Source organism: Schistocerca piceifrons, chromosome 5 (genome assembly GCF_021461385.2).
Source record: "Schistocerca piceifrons isolate TAMUIC-IGC-003096 chromosome 5, iqSchPice1.1, whole genome shotgun sequence".
Classification (NCBI taxonomy): domain Eukaryota; kingdom Metazoa; phylum Arthropoda; class Insecta; order Orthoptera; family Acrididae; genus Schistocerca; species Schistocerca piceifrons.
Window position 1 is genome coordinate 353,498,567 of NC_060142.1, and position 23,312 is coordinate 353,521,878.

Consider the following 23,312-nt stretch of genomic DNA (forward strand, 5'->3'; position numbering starts at 1 on the left):
GAGGCTGAAATCATGTATTCCATTGACTGGTGCTGGAATACTGCAGGTTAAAACACGGTCCTGTAGCAACAAGGTGCACTTTTCAAATACGATTTTGTGTTTCAAAAGGGCCCAATACAAAAACCATTCGCAAGCCCTTCAGCAAATTTTGACAGACAGGCAGCTTGGCTGATGATCTAGCGGGAAATGTTGGCCCCCGAGCAAACTGCAGCTACTCCTGAAAATGTTGCAACAATTTCTGGAGTTACTCAACAGAAACCAAGCAAATCCATCTTTAAAACTGCACGGATTACATGTTCCTAGATTTCTAAGAAGCTTTTGACTCGGCGCCCCACTGCATCCTCAAAAACAGCTACCGCCGTACACACCATCAGACCTCCCCCCCCCCCCCCCCATATTTAATAAATTCTCCACAAATTTTCTTGCAAGATGAAAACAAATATACAATAGTCTATTGCACCCATTAAAAAAAATAAAATAAAATAAAAATAAAAAAAATCATGGCTCAAAACCAACAGGTAGCAATGAAAGTTTCAGTTGACACAGAATATGTCTATGACAATGATACAATCTTCATAAGCAGCACGTTTAGGCAAATGGCGAACACAAAGATCACAGTTACAGAAAAGAAATTAAACCATCAGAGAGATCCAGACAACTTGGAGTTCTCTGCGGGTAACCCAAATGAAGTACTGAAGATGCTAGAACAAATCTACAAAGTGAATTGTTAAGTTGGCCTGTACATGCTATCAACAACAGAGATCATGAATAGTAGTAACCTCGAAGATCCACTGATAGTCGTAGTTTGTCGAGTCTTCTCATTCAGCTACAGGAAAACGATACCCATGCAGTGAATACTGTAAAAACTAAGTGAGCAGTGGCAGCTCCAGCACGTGTCACACAGAAGGATCAAGGGTGGCCCAGATTATAGAATTTGTAGGCCTTTCCTCAAGTTTACAAGGATAAATATGAAGGACAAAATATAGTTTAAATGTTAATTAGTTGACCTTACACAATTTCCCCACCAAATTCATTATAATAGACACCATGAAGTGCCAATTTGGTTTGTAATGCAGATTAAATTTGTGCCTATCTACTGTTTATTTATAGTCATTGTATCCTGACAGTTATTGTGTGCATTTGTTCATCTGCATCAAAGAGATAAAATCTCAGAGAGTGGCTGCTGTCCACATTTGAACTTCTGTCTGCCATTTTTTCTTTGTCAGAGGCATCACCTTATTTGTTACGCCTCCCTGGAAATTCTATCTCATTACCTTTGACCAACTTGGAACTTGGTACTTGGTAGCATTATTTCATATTGGGGAATGATAAACAGTGTTGATTTTTGTGTACTTTGACAGCAACAAGTAATATTTTTGCAAAAATATGGATAACATTTTCAGTGCAGACAAACTTGGAAGTAGATCAAAAACATCACAATGACTTCGCTTGTTGCTGGCAAGAAAATTATCCTCTAACCATCGAAATACATTATAACTATGTAATAAAATCAGTGACTGATTCTGCCTTTCTGTTAATATGTTAAGTGTACACTAAGAGGCTCAAATGCCATTCACTTTCAACAAGAATAATTTAAAAAATGTAACAATTAATGTATGTAATTAACTATGATAATAATAATAATAATAATAATAATAATAATAATAATAATAATAATAATAATAATAATAATAATAATAATGTATTAACAACAGTGACATCAGGAACAATTAAACAATTGATTACCATTTGATTTCCACAACACTTCCAATTTCTGTTTATTTCTGCGTCCATCAATACAAGAGTCTCTTTCGTTACTCATCACTTCCTATGCCGTTCTGTGTCCCCACCCCCGCAGCCCCCTCCCCATAATCTATCTAACCTGATATTTTATTTCCATTGCAAACAAACTATTGGGAGAGCAGCAGAAACCTAGGTCATCTGAACGGTGACAAAGTAAACAGTGCAAAATAATGAACAGTAAACAAATTCTGCATCAGAAAGTGCAGCACACCTACATACATAACTGTATTACCCGATGCATGCAATCCCTACTAACAGTAAAATGCTGAAAAACATTTCCATTCCTAAAATGAAACTGGCAGAAGTAAAGCTGTGAGTACCGGGCGTGAGTCGTGCTTCGGTAGCTCAGGTGGTAGAGCACTTGCCCGCGAAAGGCAAAGGTCCCGAGTTCGAGTCTCGGTCGGACACACAGTTTTAATCTTCCAGGAAGTTTCATATCAGCGCACACTCCGCTGCAGAGTGAAAATCTCATTCTGATTTCCATTCCTATATTGGGAACTTCAGTACATACTATATACACAAACTATATATTTTACAATATTGTGAAAAAGGAAGTTGCTAATCACCATAAAATGAAGATGCTGAGTTACAGATAGGCACAGTAAAAAGACTGTCAGAGACAGTATGACAGTTTTTTTTTATTGTGCCTATCTGTGACTCACCATCTCTGCTATATGGTGAATATCAACTTTCCTTTTCATAAAATGTATTTTTCAAACATGTAATCCCTAGTAACAGCAAAATATTGAAAAATATTTCCAGTCTTTTATTGGAAACTGAAATACTTGGACATGCATAAGATATATTTTCCAGTACATGTATATGCTGCTAATAGCGAAATCTTGCAAGATAACATACCAATATGAGTGACATTCCTTTTCTGACATGCTATGCAACAAAAACAAGTTACGCCTCTGAACATGTGTCGTTAGGAGTACATTTATTTTATGTTCACCTGGAAGATAGCAAAATTGACATGACTGAAAAGAGAATGAAAAAACTGCAAAATACAAAATAACACACAGTCATCCATGTAGTTTGAAATAGATTAATCCTTCTGTTGTTATGACTGGTGGCAAAATCGTCAATACTCATTGCAAGTCAGTGGTCTTTGTCACAGTTCTTTTTATTGCAAGAGTAGAAAAATGACTTAGGCATTCATCAGACATTGAAGTAATTAAATCATTTTTTACATGTTGCTTACATGACAGTGTTCTTTCATATGATGCACATCTATTTGACTTAATTTGTTCCAATCACGTAAACCAAATTTATATTACTCTAGCAACATGAGCAATGCAGCTAAACTCCAATTAGCTGTTCATGTCTTATTATAACATTCTTTAATATCTTAATTTCTGTTTCCAATAATTCAGTATTGCACTAATAATTTTGTCCAGCGGCAGTTATATTTGTTTGTCCACAAAATGTTTACTTATTGGGTTTAGACAAGTGATTCCTTTAATTAATCCAGAGTATGAAACTAAACGTCTCTCAAATTCACTGACTGTTAAAGGTAACACTTTTTCACCATTTAAGATTTGAAATTGGTTGGTTGTATAGCTTACTGGCTGTTGTTATTCAGCAAACCACAACCATATTTCCCAAGATGATTTGGCAACTTTCAGATTCTACCAAGAGAAGAGGAGTTTGTGGGAATATCAGCACCTACTTTTGCTGCCACATCAAATACGCTTTCTTTCCATATCTAAGAGAAACCTAAGTCTGATCCCTGAATTTGGTTAAAATGATCTGTTGTAACTTTGCTGAATTCATTGCAACAACAGTATCACAATCTTTGTCCTGAAGAAAATGAAGTACTGACTTGCACTTTTCTAGCACACTTGTGAACAAGCATAAATGAAAAATAAAAGTTTTACTTAACTATATCCTTATGCTTCTGCAACTTACTCTGAGTTTTATGCTTGAATATTTTCTGGGGTTACAATGATAGCTTCAGTTGTCTTCTTCACAGCCTAATACGAATCTTAGCGACAGGACCATCTAGTGTCACTTTTTTAATTCCACTTTTGAATCTTCATTCTTATTTGCCTATCAGTAAACATTTGATACACTGTTGACCCACTTGTAAAATATTGAGCCCCTACAATGTCATAAAAAAATCTGTAGCTGACTTGATCCCTCAACATGTTGCTACTGTAACGAGATTCAACTTATGGTTCATACAGTCTGTGCAAATGACTTACAGGACTTCAGTGATTAAAAGAGCTTGAATGAACATCTGCACAAGAACTACTCATAACTGCAGCTCCATGATATGTTTTTGCAACTCATCATATTAAAATAACTTTACAGTTTGCTAGCTTTTTTAGAACAAACATTTAATTATTTATTTTTTGGGCAGGTTCAAAACCTGGAAGCCATTTATATATGTTGGCATCTAAATATAACTGAATAACAGTTGATAGTTGCTTAGTTTTTGAACGATCTTTTGACTTGTCAACCATTAGAGTAAAATAGTGGACTTCTTTCACTTTATTGGAGGTACATTCTAGCATGATATTGTTCATGATGCTAAGAATTTCATTTTCTGTATCAAAATGAATGTGTTTTTCCCTTTTAGATTCAAGTTTATTTTTTTAGGACCTGGATCTTTTTCCCTCTAAGTTCTATTAACTCTAAAAGTTTCCTCTGATTTGCACTATTTTTCAATTCATTATGACCTCTTTGAGCTATTTCTTGAAAAGCTGTGTATCAAAGTAATAACTGCAATTCATTCTGTGTATGCTCAGTTTTCTTCAACTGCAAGAACATATGTTTCATCTAGCAGAGCAGCAATTTACACATTCTCTCCATACTTACTTTTTAAATATTTAAAGGATACACAAGACACTCGGAGTTTTTGTGTGTGAAGCTGTTCTCATGCTGCTTACACAGAATAAGTCCTCCACTCTCTTCAGTTTCATGAAATCTTCCCCCCTTAACAAAGCTAAGGAATTTGTTTTTTTGTGCCTTGAGTTTTGGGGAAGAAAATTGAGAAATATTACAGACTTCGGCATCATGTTTAGTACTATATATGGATGAATTTTGTAACAACCTGTCCGCATTTTTTTTCTATCGGCAATGAAGCAGAAAGAAAAACATATTACTAGAGGTTGTTTTTGTTCATCAGTGGGTTTTATAGATATGTCTCAAACTGAAGCAGACAGATTAGTGCTGCTGGTTGTAGTGCTGGGGATAGAAAATAAATATTTTCTTTTATTTTCAGTGAGTTTTCATTATCCAGCTACATCACTGCTCTTCAAGCCACCAGACTGTGTTTGGCGTAGGGTACTTCTGATACCTCACTGACTGGTCCTTCCTTCCCTAGTCCACTCATGAGAGTGTGGGCAGATTCATTGTCAGTAAGCTTCTGTATTAGCTCTAATTTTTGGAATTTTCTTATCATAGTGACTTCATGAGATGTATGTGGGAGGAAGTAATATGTCCGACTCATCCTGGAGTACTCTCTCTAAATTTCAGTTGTAAACCTGTCCACGATGCACAACGCCTCTTGCAGCATCTGCCATTGGAATTGAGCACCTCTGAAATGCTCTCGCACTAAAAAAACAGTCCCATGGCGAAATGTGCTGCTTTGCATTGAATCCCCCCCCCCCCCCCCACCTCTCTCTCTCTCTCTCTCTCTCTCTCTCTCAATGAAAAATACTCAAGAATCAGCTGCACAAGAGTGCCTTGTAAGCCACTTCTTTCATGGATGAGTTACATCGCCTTCTTCCCATGAATTCCAGTTTGGCGTCTGCTTTTCCTACTATTTGTTTTATGTGGTTATTCAACTAAAAGTCACTTTCGATAGTTACTCTGAGATATTGTTTCCAGTAATTTGCCATCAGTAGTAGGGTTACATTGTAGTGGATTACTTTTCCTGTGTATTTGCAATATGTTGCGTTTGTCGATGTTCAGGGTCAGCTGCCAGAGACTGCAGCATCAATCCTATGTAGGTCATTCACAAATCGATACTGTCTTCTGGACTTGCTGCTTTCACAAGTGTGTCTGCAGTCTTAAAGAGCTTCCAACGCTACCTGCTAGATCATTTATATACATTTTAAATGGTGATGGTCCTATGAACTGCTTTTGGATGCTCTGGAAAGTACCTTTAAGCATTTCGATTTTGTTCCATTAAGAGCGACGTGTTGATTTCTATCTGCAAGGAAGTCTTGTATCCAGTCGTCATTCTGGTCCTATACTCTGTTGTGTGTGTGTGTTTTTTTCCCACTAAACAGCAACATGGAACAGTTTTCATATGTCTTCCTGAAGTCAAGGAACATAGCATCAATCTAAGTGCCATTGTCTACAGTATTATGGATCTCATGGAGTAACAGAGCAGGCTGAGTTCCACAAGATCCATGTGTGTGGAATCGATGTTGATTTTTATAGAGCAGAGTTTGGTTGTCAAAAAAGTTATGGTTCTTTAGCATTAAATATGTTCTACAATTCTATAACAGATTGACATAAATGATGTAGGCCTGAAATTATGTTCATCTGTCCTATGACCAATCCTGAAAATGTGAACCTGTGCTGCTTTCCGTTCGCCAGGTACCAACTGTTGCTGCAATGAACTAGGATAAACTGCTGCTTGAAGGGGAACAAGTTCTTTCACATAATGTTTGTAGAATCTTGTGGGTATGCCTTCTGGTCCAGGTGCTTTTCCACTATTATGTGATCATAGTTGCTTTTCTATTCCATGCTCAGTTATCTCAATATGTACCTTTTCTACATTCGTATGATGATTGATAGGAGTGACTGTATCATGATCTTCTGTGGTGGAACAATTCCAGAAGACCAAATTCAGTATTTTGGCCTTCTCTCTGTTATCTTCTGTCTTGGTACCTGTATGATAATTACAAACTGCTTAATGATTTTATATAAGACCAAAATCTCTCAGCATTTTTAGTCACATCAGTTGACAAAATTTTACTGTCAAAGTTATTGAACACTTCTCTCATTACTCTCCTTGCACTGATTTTCGCTGCTTTCAGTTTTTATTGTCAGTTAGGTTATGACTTCTCTTGAATCTGCGATGAAGCTCTCCTTGCTTATGTAGCAGTTTTCTAACGTGGCTTTAAGACCAAGATGGGTCTTTCCCATCTGTGAAGACCTTGTTTGGAACATACTTGTTTTAGTCATATTGAACGATGCTTTAGAATTTTTTCCACTCATGCTCCTCGTCTTCATCTTCATACTGAATATTTGGTTTTGGCTACACAGGTACTCTGCAATTTTTATTCTGTGGTGCGTAACTCCACCCAGAATATTCACATTTAGAATGCATAATAACCACATTCGGTATTATTCAGTTCTTTACTGCAATAAATACACCACCATCTTTGGTGACTAACCTACCCTTACAATAAATATTCCAGTCTGAACTTAGGATTCCATTGCTATTTGCTTCAGATTTCAGCCAACTTTCTGTTCCTAATACTATATGGACTATAAACTTCAGTAAGTTGTAGCAATTCTGGTATTTTTTTCCTTGGACACTCCTGCAGTTTACTAATGTCATATTAATCTTTCCTATACCTGGTCTGTGAGGACAAGCATTTGCTGAGGATATGCTGAGTGATGTATCTTTGATTTTGTCGGACAATGTGTCTCCGATGCAAAGGAGGGTTTCTGTAATCTAAAAAAACCCCATGTGCACATCACACATACTCTGCTATCCTAGTAGCTGTTTCCTGCACATGAAACCTACATTCTATATCTGATTGTAGATGTTGAGAAATTTGCATTCGATACTGTCACAGTATCATCTGAGACTCTTGTTTAGACTTTCCACTTTGCTCCAAATCAGAGGGCCATGGTCAACCCTGGGTACAATTCTACAGATAGTGAGCTTAGCCTGCACTCCCATTGCAATGCTAGTTACCTTTACCAAACCAGCCATCTGTTGAAAGGAACTGAGGATGGCCTCAGAACCCAAGCGGCAGGTGTCCTTTGTACCAACATGTGCCACTATTTCCAGCTAGTTGCAACCAGTGTGTTCAATAGCTACCAGCAAACCACCTTTGCGTCTCAGATGAGATCCCCTAGCAGACGTACCAAGTGCGCACTGGCATTCTTTCCCGCATTGCCTGCTATTTTCCTGTTACCTATCTAACATGTACAATTCACTAAAAAAAAAAAAAAACACACAGACCAACACTGTAAGGAAAATATAGATTGCTACTTACCATAAAGATGATATATTGAATCACAGACAGACACAAGTACGTATTAGCTTTCAGCCACAGCCTTCACCAGAAAAAGAAAGAGAAACACACACACATTCATTCACACAAGCATGCTTAACTCGGTTTTCAAATGTTCCTTTACAAAGGAAAACACAGGAGAATTTCCCCAATTTAATCCTCATGCCACTGAAAAGACTGAAATACGTATTAGTGTCAGTGATATTGAGAAACAGCTGAAACCATTAAAATTAAACAAAGCGCTGGGGCTCAGTGGAAACCCTATCAGATTCTATACTGAGTTTGCAGGTGAATTAGCCCCTCTTCTTATTATAATGTACTGTAGATCCCTCAAACAAAAAACTGTGCCCAGTGCTTGGAAAAAAGCACAGGTCACACCTGTCTACAAGAACGATAGTAGAAGTGATCCACATAACTACCACCAATATTGTTGACATTGATTTGTTGCAGGATCTTAGAACAGATTCTGAGTTCAAACATAATGAGTATGTTGAACAGAATGATCTCCTCAATGCCAATCAACATGGTTTCTGAAAACATTGATCGTGTGAAATCCAACTAGCACTTTTCTCATGTGACATACTGAAAGCTTTGGATCAAGGCAGTCAGTTAGATGCAGTATTTCCTGATTTCTGAAATACATTCAACTCAGTATCACACCTACATTTGTCATCAAAAGTTCGTTCATATGAGGTATCAATAGAAATTATAGGGATGATGTAGTAGGTTATCTGGGATGGAGAGCCATCATTAGATGTAGAAGTAACTTCGGTTGTGCCCTAGAGAAGTGTGTTGGGACCCTTGCTGTTCATGTTGTATATTAATGACCTTGGGGACAATATTAATAGTAACCTCAGACTTTTAGCAGATGATGCAGTTATCTACATTGGAGAGCCAAAAAAGTGGTACAACTGCCTAATATTGTGTAGGGCCCCTGGGAGCACACAGAAGTGCCGCAACATGATGCGGTATGGTGTCCACTAATGTCTGAAGTAGTGCTGGATGGAATTGACACCATAAATCCTGCAGGGCTGTCCATAAATCCATAAGAGTATGAGGGAGTGGAGAGTTAATTCTGAATAGTGCTTTGCAAGGCATTCCAGATACGCTCAATAATGTTCATGTCTGGGGAGTTTGGTGGGCAGTGGAAGTGTTTAAACTCAGAAGTGTGTTCCTGGAGCCACTCCGTAGCAATTCTGGATGTGTAGGGTGTTGCATTGTCCTGGTGGAATTGCTCAAGTCTTTTGGAATGCGCAATGGACATGAATAGATGCAGGTGGTCAGACAGGATACTTACGTACATATCACTTGTCAGAGTTGTATCTAGACATATCAGGGGTCCCATATCACTCCAACTACACACGCCCAACACCATTGCAGAGACTCCACCAGCTGGAACAGTCCACTGCTGATATGCAGGGTCCATGGACTCATGAGGTTGTCTGCATACCTGTACATGTCCATCTGGTTGATACAATTTCGAAATGAGACTTCTCTGACCATGCAATATGTTTCCAGTCATCAACATTCCAACGTCGATATTGATGGGCCCAGGCGAGGCGTAAAGATTTGTGCCATGCAGTTATCAAGGGTACATGAGTGGGTTCCAAAAGCCCATATCAATGGTGTTTCATTGAATGGTTCACATGCTGACACTGGTTGATGGCCCAGCATTGAAATCAGCAGCAATTTACGGAAGTGTTGCACTTCTGACATATTGAACGATTCTCTTCAGTTGTCATTGGTCCCATTCTTGCAGGATTTTTTTCCATCCACAGCAGTGTTGGAGATTTGATGTTTTACTGGATTCCTGATATCACTGTACACTTGTGAAATGGTCGTATGGGAAAATCCCTACTTCATCGCTACTTCGGAGATGCTATGTCCCACTGCTCATGTGCCGACTACAACACCGTGTTCAAACCCACTTAAATATTGATAACCTGCCATTGCAGCAGCAGCAGCAGTAACCAATCCAACAACTGTGCCAGATACTTGTCTTATAAAGGCGTTGTCAACTGCAACACCACATTCTACCTGGTTACACATCTCTGTATTTGAATACACATGCCTATACCAGTTTCTTTGGGGTTTCAGTGTATGATTAAGTAGTGTCTGAAAGAAGCTGCATAAATATTCAAACGGATCTTGAGAGATATCGAAGTGGTGCAAATATTGCCAATTTGCTTTAAATGTTCAGAAATGTAAAATTGTGCCCCGTAGGCAGATAGCATTCAGGGCTGGAAAGAAAGCCAATGTGCACTCGATATGTCTACCTGGAATCCTCATCTGTGATGTGGAGGTGGCCTTGCCTGCGGGTAACGAATGTGTAGGGTGCAGTCATCTGCAAGTTGTGGCTTGCATTGGCACTGATGATGCCAGTCGCATGGGTTCTAAGGCTATTCTCAGTTCACACAGGCACCTGTCAGAGATGGTCAAGATTGCTGGCCTTGTGTGAGTGGAGAGTCTTAGCCAAAGGCTTTGTCGATTCTATGATTGTTGTGGCTGCAGATTTCTAGACCTGTGTTATTGTGTGGGGATTAGTAGGACACCCTTGATATATCAGCAGTGCATTGCACAAAGGAAGCAGCTACTTGGGTAACAGAGTTCTTGTGGAGACCACATGAGGGTTTTTTAGGCTAGACAGTAGTTTGAGGTGCTCTGATGAAAACTTGTCAGTTGATAGGCGGCAAGGGAAGTCAGATGGCATTCAGAGTAAAGACATTTTGACTGTCAAAATTTTGGCAGTAAATTGTCGAAGTATTCATAGTTAAATTCCCCAGTTTACTGCAGTCCAGGAAAGTTTTCACACTCAAATTATTTGCAAGACCAATACCTGGATGAAACCTGAAGTGGAACGCTCTGAGATATTTAGCAAGTCATGGAACGTATATCAGAAAGACAGATTAGAGGCTGTAGGAGGGGGAGTGTTCATTGCAACTGACAAAAATATTGTCTCTGTTGAGGTCAAAGTTAAGTGTAGCAGTGGAGTTATCTGCTCACGTATAACAGATATAGGCAAAACCAAGTTAATTTTTGCATGTTTTTACGAGCCACCCAGCTCTGCTGTGACAGTTCTAGAGTCATTCAAAGAAAGTCTACAGTCAGTACTGCAAAAATACCCAGATCATGCAGTACTGGTTAGGGGCAATTGTAACCTACCAAGGATAGACACGGTAGGGATGCCTATGGATTCATTGTGGGGGGTACAGACCGAGAGTCATGCGAGATAGTTTTGAACACATTTTCTGAAAACTGTATTGAGCATCTCACTGAGACAGTGAATTGACATCATGTAGTTACAGTAAGATGGATGCAGAGGAATTATGGGCAAAGTTTAAGCAATTTGTAAATCATGGTGTGGGGAATTATGTGCCTAGAAAGTGGATAAAGGATGAGAAAGTCCCACAATGGTTTAATAACAAAATTCGGAAGATGCTAAGGGCACAGGGGCCGCTGGACTCTTGATTAATTGAGAATGCACAAATGACAATAAGCAAAGGTTGGTAGGCATTTGTGTGTCTGTGAAAAGATCTATGCATAAAGCGTACAGCAGCCACCTTCACACCTTACAGGCAGATCATCTGGCAGAGAACACAAGAAAATTCTGGTCATATGTAAAATTGCTAAGTGGGTTTAATGCTTCCATTCAATCTCTTGTTAACCAGTCTGATGTGGCAGTTGAAGGCAGCAAAATGAAAGCTGAGTTTTTAAATTTCACTTTCAAGAAATCATTCACACAGTAGAATTGTACAAACATACCATCATTTGACCATCGGACAGATGCCCATATGGATAACATAGTAATAAGCGTCTTTGCTGTAGAGAAACAACTGAAAGATTTGAAATCAAATAAATCATCAGGTCTGGATGGAATCCCAATTCGATTTTACAAAGATACTCTACGGCTTTGGTCCATTATCTAACTTGCGTTTATCATGAATCTCTCACCCAGCACGAAGACCCAAGTGACTGGAGAAAAGCGCAGTTGACTTCAGTCTATAAGAAGGATAAAAGAAAGGACTTGCAAAATTACAGATCACTATCCCTAACTTTGGTTTTCTGCAGAATTCTTGAACATATTCTCAGTTCAAGTATAATAAACTTTGGCAATGAGAAGTGTATGTCCATGAATTAGCATTGTTTTAGAAAGGATCACATGTGCATAACTCAGCTTGTCCTTTTGTTACGTGATCTGCTGTGAACTGTGAATGAGGGGCAACAGGAAGATACCATATTTCTAGATTTTCAGAAAGCATTTGACATGGCATCCCCTTGCAGGCTTGACAAAGGTATGAGTATATGGAATAAGTTCACAGATATGCGAGTGGCTTAATACTTCTTAAGTAATAGAACCCAATATATCACCCTCAACAGTGAATATTCAGCAGAGAGACAGTTATCATCAGGTGTGCTCCAGGGAAGTGTGATAGGTCTGCTTTTGATCCTATATACATAAGTGATTTGGCAGACAGGATGGGCAGAAATCTGCGGTTGTTTGCTGATGATGCTGTGGTGTAATGGTAAGGTGCTGAAGTTGAGTGACTGTCGGAAGATACAAGACGACTTAGACAAAATTCCTAGTTGGTGTGATGAATGGCAGCTGGCTCTAAATGTGGAAGATTGTAAGTTAATGTGGTTTTAGGAAGAACAAACCTCTAATGTTCAGTTGCAGTATTGCTAGTGTCCTGCTTATCACAGTCAAGTCATTTAAATATCTGGGGATAATGTTGCAAGGTGATATGAAAAGGAACAAGCGTGTGGGAACTGTGGTAGGGAAGGCAAATGGTCGACTTTGGTTTATTGGGAGAATTTTGGGAATGAGTGGGTCACCTGTAAAGGAGATTACATGTAGGTCACTGGTTTAACCTGTTCTTGAGTACTGTTTGAGCATTTGGGGATCTGTACTAGGTCTGATTGAAGGAAGACATTGAAGCAATCAGAGGTGGGCTGCTAGATGTGTTACTGGTAGGTTTGAATGACATGCAAGTGTTATGGAGACGCTTTATGGAGACGCTTCAGGATCTCAAATGGGAATCCCTGGAGGAAGGGCAATATTCTTTTGAGAAACACTTGAAGAAAATTTGGGGAACCGGCATCTGACTGCCGAGTGATTCTACTGCTGCCAACGTACGTTGTGCGTAAAGGCCACGAAGATAAAATACGAGAAATTAGGGCTCATATGGAGGCATATAGACAGTTGACTTTGCCTTACTCTATTTGTGAGTGGAACAGGAAAGGAAATTACTAGTAGTGGTACAGTACCCTCAGCCATGCGCTGTATAGTGGCTTGCGGAGTGTCCGTGTAGATGCAGATGTAGTCTACACTGTACTGTGCAGTGGTCTAAAACCTGCCTGAACCACTGGGACACTTTCCAGTATAACAGGGCCTAATCTGTTTAGAAGCACCCTTTCTAGTAATTTGTAGCATGCACTAGGATGTGCAATAGATCGGTAGCTCTCTGGCAGGTTCTTCGTTTTATTTGGTTTTACAACTCCTTTGTTTTATTTGGTTTTACAACTCTTTCATGTGTAAGAGGAAAGTAAAATTGCAGTGACACAAATGTGGTATGTTAAATATGAGAGCCAATGTCAGAATTAGACATAGAAGCAAAATGAGAGCAATTGTGTGTTGACCCAAACTATAACACTAATAAAATGGCAGTTGGTGTCACATATCAGGAGAATATATGATCGTGAATAAAACAGATTGACAATGAAAGGCTGCTTCTTGAAGCAAAAATGATATAAGGGGAAGACAAAGAAAAAGGGAATAAGCTGAATTGCAATCATGTGGATGACCATCTTTGTGTGTTTCAAGGCCTATCCAAGTTCAGCCTTACATAAGTATCATTGATTTCCACTGTATATTTTTCTTCCTTTCCATTGTTTATTGTGATCTAGCTAATCTCGTTTTTTTACTCATTTCTGTTATAATTAAATATAAGTTAATTCACAATAGTGTAAACATCTTTACTTTGCTAAATGTTAGAGAAGAGGCATTTGTCTGATGAGACATTACTACAGCCACTCATGTCATGTCTATAAATGGGACTGTAGCAATTATATGTGGATACTTAGTGGAATGATCACGTAAGTTTTGGTTGTGTTTAATAGCAACATTTTGTATTCAGTAGAGACAGATTATATGGCAGATGTATATATTGGTGTATTGTTTACATATTCATAAACCTCATAAAGTTTTGCAAATAGAGAATGTGCGTGTATACAAGAAGAGAGGAATAGATGGTCAGAGACCTGTCTGATTGATTGATTGATGAGTCTCACAGGATGGTTGAAGATCAGCTAGCACAGAGTGTAAACCGGTTATCATTTATTTTCTCACTGACTCTCTAACACTATGCATTGTTTATTTTAGTGATTTGTTGATGACATGCAGGTATTTTGTTGTTGTTATAGTGGGTGTCTCACTGTCTGAGAGATCACTTGTTAGGGAATAGTTAAACTTCTCTTAACTCCAATCAATGAGATAGTTAAGATGCTAAACTAAAATATGTAAACTTTTTTATGCAGGATTGATCTTTTAGAAGCAAATCTGATATATTTAAGTAGCATATATGAGTTAAAGGTGAAAAGAAAGATTTAATCACCCATATGATAACAGGCAGGTATATAAACAGAGGAAAACATTGACAAATCCATCAGTAAAAGAAATAAAGATGTGAAAGAAGTGGAACATCTACAATTATTAGATTGGAGAGTCACCCAGGGCGCTAGGTTACAGGAGACAAAGCTAAACATGTGAATGGGAAATACCTTCCCATTGTTTATGAGGCTTATGTTTTGAATAATTTATCTTATTGTTTGATAGAAATGCAAAAATTGTTACTCTTTTTACTGTCGTAGAATGGCAGTAAAGGAAGTTCACCAATAATTTTTTTATGCTTCTCAGTTTCACGAGTTATTATTGTAACAGTACTGGTTTCACTGTTTCAGGAATGGCTGGACTACATGAACTGAAAACGCTGAATTCAAAATTTGCTGATTTTGAAACTACTTTGTTTAGCTTGTTGTCAAAATCTCTAGAAAGATCAGTTGAATCGTCCGAAGCAAATGAGAAGCTGAACCAACACATTGAGAGATTTTTACTGATGCTTTCACCATACTTCTTGTTGAAACCGGCACACAAAGTGTTAGAGTGGCTTATATATAGGTTAGTATCAAACTTCTGTTGGTGTGAGTCTCATCTGAAATGTTCTATCAGTGGTAGAAAAATAGGGATTTTTTGTAATACGTAACTTAAACCATTGTGGTATTCCTCACACACACATTTTTTTCTGACAAATGTGTAGCAGAAAATAGTCAGATTTTGTCATGTTGTGGCAAATTAAAAGAACTGATAAAAGAGCAGTATTTTTTAAGACAGTATGTTCATATGATTACATGTTAACATGTTACTGAGCTACACGCTACAGAATATATGGTGACCAAAGTACAAGATACACTCTTAGTGTCTGCCACAAGCAGGATTTCATCCATGGCAAAATCTCAGCATGAACTGGCATAGCTGCTAGATGACACCCATTGTCTGCTTTACCGGTGCGGTGATCTGGTTCTTGACACCTCAGATTTTGATAAATTTTTGTACATTGCTAGTAGCAGTTGTTTGTCTAAAAAATTCAAAATTAATTTTTGTACCTTTTGTTTTTAAGTTATTAATTTTTAAAATTCTTGAAATTGTATGATTTTATTGTACTTTGAAATCTTAAAATAACTGTATCTCAAAAACTATGTAACTTACAGACCTAAAATGTATGCCTTCTTCTTCAGTTTCTTATAGGATTTAAACATATTTCCTACTTGACTGTATTCATAAAAGTACTGAATTTTCCCCAAACCGAATTATTTTTAAATTTCTTTGAATTCCAAAATCACATCTTTTAAAATGCCTGTTAGTTCTGCAGTATTTGTTTAATGTATGCATCAAATTTGCTATGGTACTCCAGTGCAAACTTATTAAAATAAAACTTTTATCTTACTGTTAAGTACAGCACCCAGTGCATAGTCTGTAGGCTTTTGGACTTAGTAACAAGATTCAGTGGAAACCTTGAATGGCATAAACCAAATAAGGCTTTCAAATCATTGTTTTTTTTGTGACAATCAGTTGATTGCATTATTAGAAAATGCAAGTAAATTCAGATTTGACATTCCCATCTCAACTATGAAAATATTGTTCCATACACCATAACAGTCCGCATCCTCCATAAAGGTAACAAATAGCTTAATTACTTGTTCTTTTCTTTTACAAATATATTAATGTTATTAATTAAACAAGGGTTTAGCTGTTGCTGTTTAATAATGTGTTATTTGAGTGCCTTGCAATGAAAAATGTTCTCTTAGTTCTCAGTTTTATTCCAGTATGTTGCTTTGAAATATCACCATGAAATTTGGCACGCTCATTAACAAATAGTGTGTGACTGAGAAACATATTAGAAAGCAAACCTGAAATTTTATGAATTAGGAAAAAAATGGTTGGGGGAAATTTAGTATTATCATGCATGTTGTCAGATAGCAAATATTGTAAAGCTTGTAAGTGTCTGAATAAAATGGTAAAAATATAAGGTCTATAAGTCAAATAGTTTGAGATATGGCCATTTTAAGGTTTCAGAATATGGCAGAAATTGAACCTTTTGGAAACTCCAAAAGTTAGTAACTCTAAAACAGTGTGTCCAAAAAAACATTTTTTAAATTATGGGTATCACCATAATTTTATAGGCAAAATAAAATGACAAAAAATAACAAAAGTTCTTAATCATTAAGTTTTTTTTTCAGTTGATTTTACATGGAATGAGGCTGCTCTATCTTGCATTGATTGACTGTTCCATCGGCTCTTGGCAGAATATTTTATGCATTACACACACAGAACTGGTGTAATATTCTATTTATTGTGTGTTATACAAACTGGTACCCTTGTACCTGATGATAGCATATCAGTCGAAAACCAGTTCGTGTAATTAATAATAAATATTGTTGAATATTACACCAATGTTTTGTGTGTTTCATTCATAATACAGGGTGTACATAAAGTCCGGGAACGCTTTCAATTATTTATTGCACCAGATGTCATACATATTGCATTTTTAAGAGAAACTATGAAAGTTTTTTTTTTTTTACAAACATTCGATATGCGAACCATGAGTGACCTGGCAGGCGTCAATATGGTAATCGAATTCTTGCCATACCCATCCCAGAATGACATTGTCAACTGTGGCAATTGCTTCCCGTATTCTCTCCTGGAGCTCTGCTACATCTTGTGGTGGAGGCAATACATACACCATATCTTTAATGTGTCCCTACAGAAAAAAGTCTGGTGATCAGGGAGGCCATTTCATGAAACATCTGTCCCCTTCTGTAGCACGGCCAATCCATCGATGCGGCAGATCCATGTTCAGGTACCCACGAACTTCGCGATGAAAATGGAGTGGAGTCCCATCCTGCTGAAAGATGAGTGGAGAGTCTGACTGCATTTGAGGCATCAGCCATTTGGACTCCTTATGAATGTCTCTCGTACGCGCTCCACATTCATTTCACTTACACTGGGACGTCTGCGTCTCTTTGCTGGGCACAAGCAACCCATCGTAACGAATTTGTAGTGCCAATGGTAAAGGGCTTCCTTGTTGGTGGTATCGTACTTGGTTCTAAACATCTGTCGAACAGCTGTAGCTCACTTGTTTTTGTCGAACTCCAACACGCAGAACTCGCCATGTTTGCGACTAGCGCTGACTATCGTTAAATTACCAAACTGCGCTCTGGTGGCATACATGAAAAAAACTTTCAGGGTTTCTCATCAAAATGACATATGTATGATATCTGTACAATGTTTTGTTCTTGTGTAATAAATAATTGAAAGTGTTCCTGGTTTTTATGTACACCCTGTATTGTGAATGAAACACACACAACACTGGTGTAATATTCTACAATATTTATTATTTGCTACACAGACTAGTTTTTGACTGTTAGACCATCGTCAGGTACGAGGGTACTGGTTTGTGTAACACACTTCTGTGTTGTTAGTTGACCACCATCCATATGGACGTGTGGTCCTGAGTCTTTTCACATATGTAGCAGTACACTGCTGTGATATCTTTAAACATGGTTGCTGTCCATGCTGAAAATGAATCTGAAATAGATGTGCTACTTCATTATCAATGCTATCAGCATACTGTGTGTTAACAGCATGTCATCTTGTTTGAATAACTCACTTGAAGCTTGTCATGTGGTACTGTTAATTACTTGCTGCTCTTTTGAAACTCATCCTTCCTGCACACTTCATACTGTTGAAATGAGTAACCACAGTTGCAACATGTGTATTAGTTAATGTGTTTTGTACTACATGCTCTTTGGTGCAACTGTAACCATAATACATATGCCACCGTCATACATTGCTTAGTGATGTATGCTAACAAATTTTGTGCAGGTTGAGTTTATGTACAATGTCTGCAGAGGTATTCAGCTATCATAATGAACATGGTTATTCCAATTAAAAATATACAGAATCGCAATCTTCAAATAAAAGTTTCCAGGGGAAGAGAGATACAGTATATTACTAATGATGATAATTATTTCAGAATGCATATTGGACCATTCTCACAATTGCAAGTCATATAGCAAAGTGTAACATAATGAGAACCTTATCTAAATGCCAGTCCTTATAGTGACAAGGTGGCTTTCTGATCTTTCACCAATGAGTCACTGTAAGAGCAGTTATTTTCTTTGTATTGTCATATCACTAATGATGATATGCTTTCATTTTACAATTGTAAACTGAAATTTGAATTGCAAATAGACACAACAAAAAGATGAGGTGTCCTACACATTATAACTTCCTGCCAAAGCATTTTTCACCAAAGAAAACTCACTCATTCACACAAGCAACCATACCTCGTACACATTACTGCTACCACCGGATAGTCCCAACAATCAGAGCTGCCAGTGGTAGTGGTCATGTGTGCATCGGTGTGCTTGCTTGTGTAAATGTGTGTGTGTTTTCTTTGCTGAAGAAGGCTTTGGCCAAAAACTATAAAGTGTAACAGTCTTTTCATTGTGCCTGTCTGCAATTCAATAGGCCATCTTTACGGTGCGTAGCAGTCTTATCGTTTTCCTACTATTGTTAATATTCCAGTATGAAGTTATGAAGGTTCCAAAGTTTGAAACTGAAATTTATTTTTACTTGGTGGCCAGTTTAGACAAAGCCCTTTACTTTCTTAAAAATTAATGATTCTGAGAATCTAAAATTCCCTCAGGAATGTGTACTCATGTTTGAACGTTAAATGGCTTCAATAGTAGCAAGATTTTCTATGACTTGGATCTTCTGACTGTGTTCTGTATCAGAAATGACTGTGAAATATGGTAATAGGAATTTATATACAAACGGTAACTGTCTGTCAGTTTGTGTGATTTCATTATACCTGAGAAGTGAGAAGTGGGACATTTAAACTGAATACTGCTTCCCAGTATACTCCATAATTTTGAGAGTGGCAAATAATTTCTACTGCTGATTTGTGTTATGAAAATACCCATACCATACAAATTGCTTGAACATGAGACACATTGGAATGTTGATTGAATTGTGCCACTCCCTCCCCCTCCCCCTCCCCCTCCCCCCTAAGATAATGAGTTGTTTGTCTCTATATGACAGGCTTTAATACCATTCACAATTTGTGTTGGGAACTGGAAAAAACTGATATGATTTTAGAGGAAATGATTTTACATTAGAAAACAATTGGAAGGTATTGTTCTTGAGCTATTATGATCAGTATAATTTCCTGTTGTACCGTGTCAATGTTAAACAGGCACTCAGGGTATTTTTACGATGTTTTTCTTTTCATCACTACAACTCTAATTGTCCATGCCATTTGGGATCTGTACGTTGGGAGTATGGTTATGGAAAAGGAGATGGCGAGATGGCAAATATTATTTTGTATGCACAAGGTGGGATAAAGATCACATTTTCCAGTACAAGGCAAGGAATTGTGTTAGTGTTGAATTTACTGTCAGAGAGAATCAGTCGCTTATCTTAGTCAATATTATTGATGTTTTTGTTTATGTTGCAGGTTTCATATTAACCAATATAATGTTGATGAGCTGATGATGCTGATTCTTCCATACCATGAAAGTCTGCTGTTTGTGCGTATGGTACAACTATTTGATGTTAAGGATCCTGCTAATAAATGGCACTGGTTGCATCCATTGCAAAAGCCAGGAGTCCCACTTTCAAAAACCACACTTCTCAATCATTGTGCTAGTGATGTTGGATTTTTAAATTTTGTCTGTGAAATGGCTCTTAAAGCTGTAAAAGTAAATAAAGACAATGCTGCCGTTTTGACAACATTATTTGCTTTCACTAGCACAACTATTGTTGGAGCTCTAGAGTGCAAAAAGTCTGTCTTAGATGTGCAGATTATGCACATACTGAAGATTTTGATAAAAGCACTACATTCACCAGTTTTTGATTTTGCAGCCTCTGCTTTCATGATCACAGCTCAGTTGGCACGAAAATCTCTTCTGTCAGAAAAATTACTCACAACAATCATCATAAAGGTCTCAAAGGTTTGTATGCTGTGAAATCCTGTTTTGTTCTATTTTGTGGAGTTTTCAAATGAAAATTTGTGCATTTTCACTTTCCCACAGCGTCCTATCACTCTAACAAGTCCATTTCTTTTAATTTTGCTTCTTCTGGCATTGGTAGATTTGCATTTCATTAAGGGTGCCTAGTTTTTATAAATATTTTGGTGTGTGTTCATATGCAAGTTCTCCTTACATTGACAGAGAATATTGTGTTTCAGAGCAGTGAATGGGCCTATTTACTTTAGTTCACCATTTATTGTCGTTCACTTGCTAGACGGTCAACATAGTATCATATTATAACTTACGGGCATATTCTGAGAGCTTTACTATCATATCTAGCTGTCATTCAATAGCCATTCTACTTTTTCTTTTGTTTGTTGTTAATTTGCGTGTTTAATTATACCTCACTAATCCACATCTCTTTAATCAATCATTGTTTTACTTGTGGTCACAAGTGCTGATTTGATTATGGAAGTGCAAATTTATTTTTCACTGTTTATAATATAATGTTGTTAGTATAAAATATCACTGCTGTGTAATTGATACATTATTTTTATTTTGTCATATAATTATTTTTGTATATGTTCCAAAATTTTAAGTGCAAGAATATGTATCCATTAATGTTTCTTTTCCAGTTTGTTCCAAGTCCTATTTTCTGTTTCAGAATCCGAATGCTTCTTTAACCGGAGAAATAGTCCTCCTGTTGTTACAGCTGTACCAGTTTCAGAATGAATCACTTAGTACTTTCCCAAGGAAAGCATTACTGAATATTGTAAAGCGGAAAGATTTTCCAGTTATTTTAGGAAAACTAGCAACAGCTGGTGGTGTTGTTACACCTCTGCTGATACCATTGTTGTCACAAATACTGTGCACCATGGAGCAGCAGCCGGAGTGCATGGAAGAACTGAAAAATTTTGCAGATGAACTGTTTACAGAAGTTCCACTAGATTCGGAAAATGATGAAGTATTTAAGATTGTTCAGTAAGTTCATTCTCTCTCTCTCTCTCTCTCTCTCTCTCTCTCTCTCTCTCTCCGTGTGTGTGTGTGTGTGTGTGTGTGTGTGTGTGACAGATGCTATTGCAATTTTTTGTATTGCCAGTTAATCAAAAATAGACTTACTGATACTTATGTACTAGTTTCAGGATCATGTAAGTGTGGTTTAGTTTGGAAATACCATGATTGAAATTATCATTCATCAGTCATCTAAACTTTGTGCATCTGAGTTCAAGTGGTAGTTAACTATTCTGAGTTGTGTCCATTTCCTTTTTCTTTTTTCCCCTGTACAATTCATATTAATAGCTGGATTATTTCTGCAGTGAGTCTGCAGTAGCTGTTTACTTGCTTCTGTATCAGAAATGAGTTAATGAGCTGTCAGACAGATCCTGGCAAGAGGGGAGAAATTGGAAAAGATTTAGAACCACCTAGAAGATGTAGAACAAGCAAACCTAATCTGTTCACAAGTGTACACATTTCAAATACGTTTCATTACAGCATGGAAAGCTTATTAATGTTGATAACAATTTTTTACTTGTATGTGATGACATAATGTAAGTCACAAAGTTGTGAAAATTGTCCATAAGGATTTCTTGTAGTGAGGCTACTTAGCTAATGAAAAAGATGAAAAATAATTATTATAACAATGCTGTAATGCCTCTTCGCCTCCTAGACATCATAATACAGTAACAGTTTGGCATTTCGAAGTTTAAGTTTATCTTGACAGTGAATGCTAAATATTATTCTGCTGTCATTTAGTTGTTTAATTAACATTTTAAGTGTTCTTCATTGATTTATGCAGTTTATTTTGAAAGATAATGATTGAGCACAATATCTGTTTTTCTTAAAATAAATGTGACGGCACTACTTATACGCACCATATATTCTTAAGATTCAATACAGTGGTCTTCTTACAACAAGAACTTAATTATTTGATAACACTACCATCATCATCTTAATTCTGAATGTCAATGTAAATGGATAGTTCTCACTGAAAGATGGGAATAATAATAACTATACAGTAGTCATTCGTCTGCCAAAGTCTGTACAGTCATTGTTTGGTTTGGCGTTTACTCAAGGGATGACCTGCCACTCTGATGTAGGCTGCTGATGCAAGGAGTGTCAGTATCTTGCCCCCACAGCACTTCCTTTTGTGAAGTTATTGTGTTTGCTGTTCCTCCTCGAAGACACTTGTTGTCCCTTAGGCTCACCTCATGAAAATTAATATTAAATTCACATAGTAGTTGTGCTCTCGTATAGTAATTGATTATATTGTTTTATTGCTCACAAGTATCATTCATTTGTAAGGCAAACATAGGGTTGAACATCACTCTTACAGGTTGATGTGTAATATCAAATACTCCCCCACTTAGATGAATGATCTTGTGACAATTTTGCTGTCAGTCACTTATGCAGGGTGTTCCAGGAGGAGCAGTCAATATTCAAGGATATGACATTAACGATTGTTCGAAGCAAAAAATTCTAGTAAACATAGACTCTAAAATGCATACCTTGAGAGGTACGACCACTTGTTCAGTAGAAGAGATGTATATCGCAGTATGAAGATCAACAAGTGCGCATACCTCTTAAGATATGCACTTTCAAGCCCATGTTTTCTGGACTTTTTTTCTTGTTTTGGTTCGTACTACCACCTCTCAAACTACGGAAAGCGAAGACCTTGCAGTAGAAGAGATTGGTTCACAGTGTTGAAGGTGTAGT

At 37.4% G+C, this 23,312-nt stretch overlaps 1 protein-coding gene across 1 annotated transcript in view; it reads left to right on the forward strand.

Annotated features, from left to right (window-relative positions):
* LOC124798417 (HEAT repeat-containing protein 1) overlaps window positions 1–23,312 on the forward strand; it is a 286,351-nt gene that overhangs the window by 17,692 nt on the left and 245,347 nt on the right. Inside the window, exons 2-4 of the mRNA XM_047261815.1 lie at window positions 14,970–15,186; window positions 20,087–20,582; window positions 21,265–21,581. Of these exons, the coding sequence (XP_047117771.1) occupies window positions 14,970–15,186; window positions 20,087–20,582; window positions 21,265–21,581 (1,030 nt within the window). The remainder of the gene's footprint in view (window positions 1–14,969; window positions 15,187–20,086; window positions 20,583–21,264; window positions 21,582–23,312) is intronic.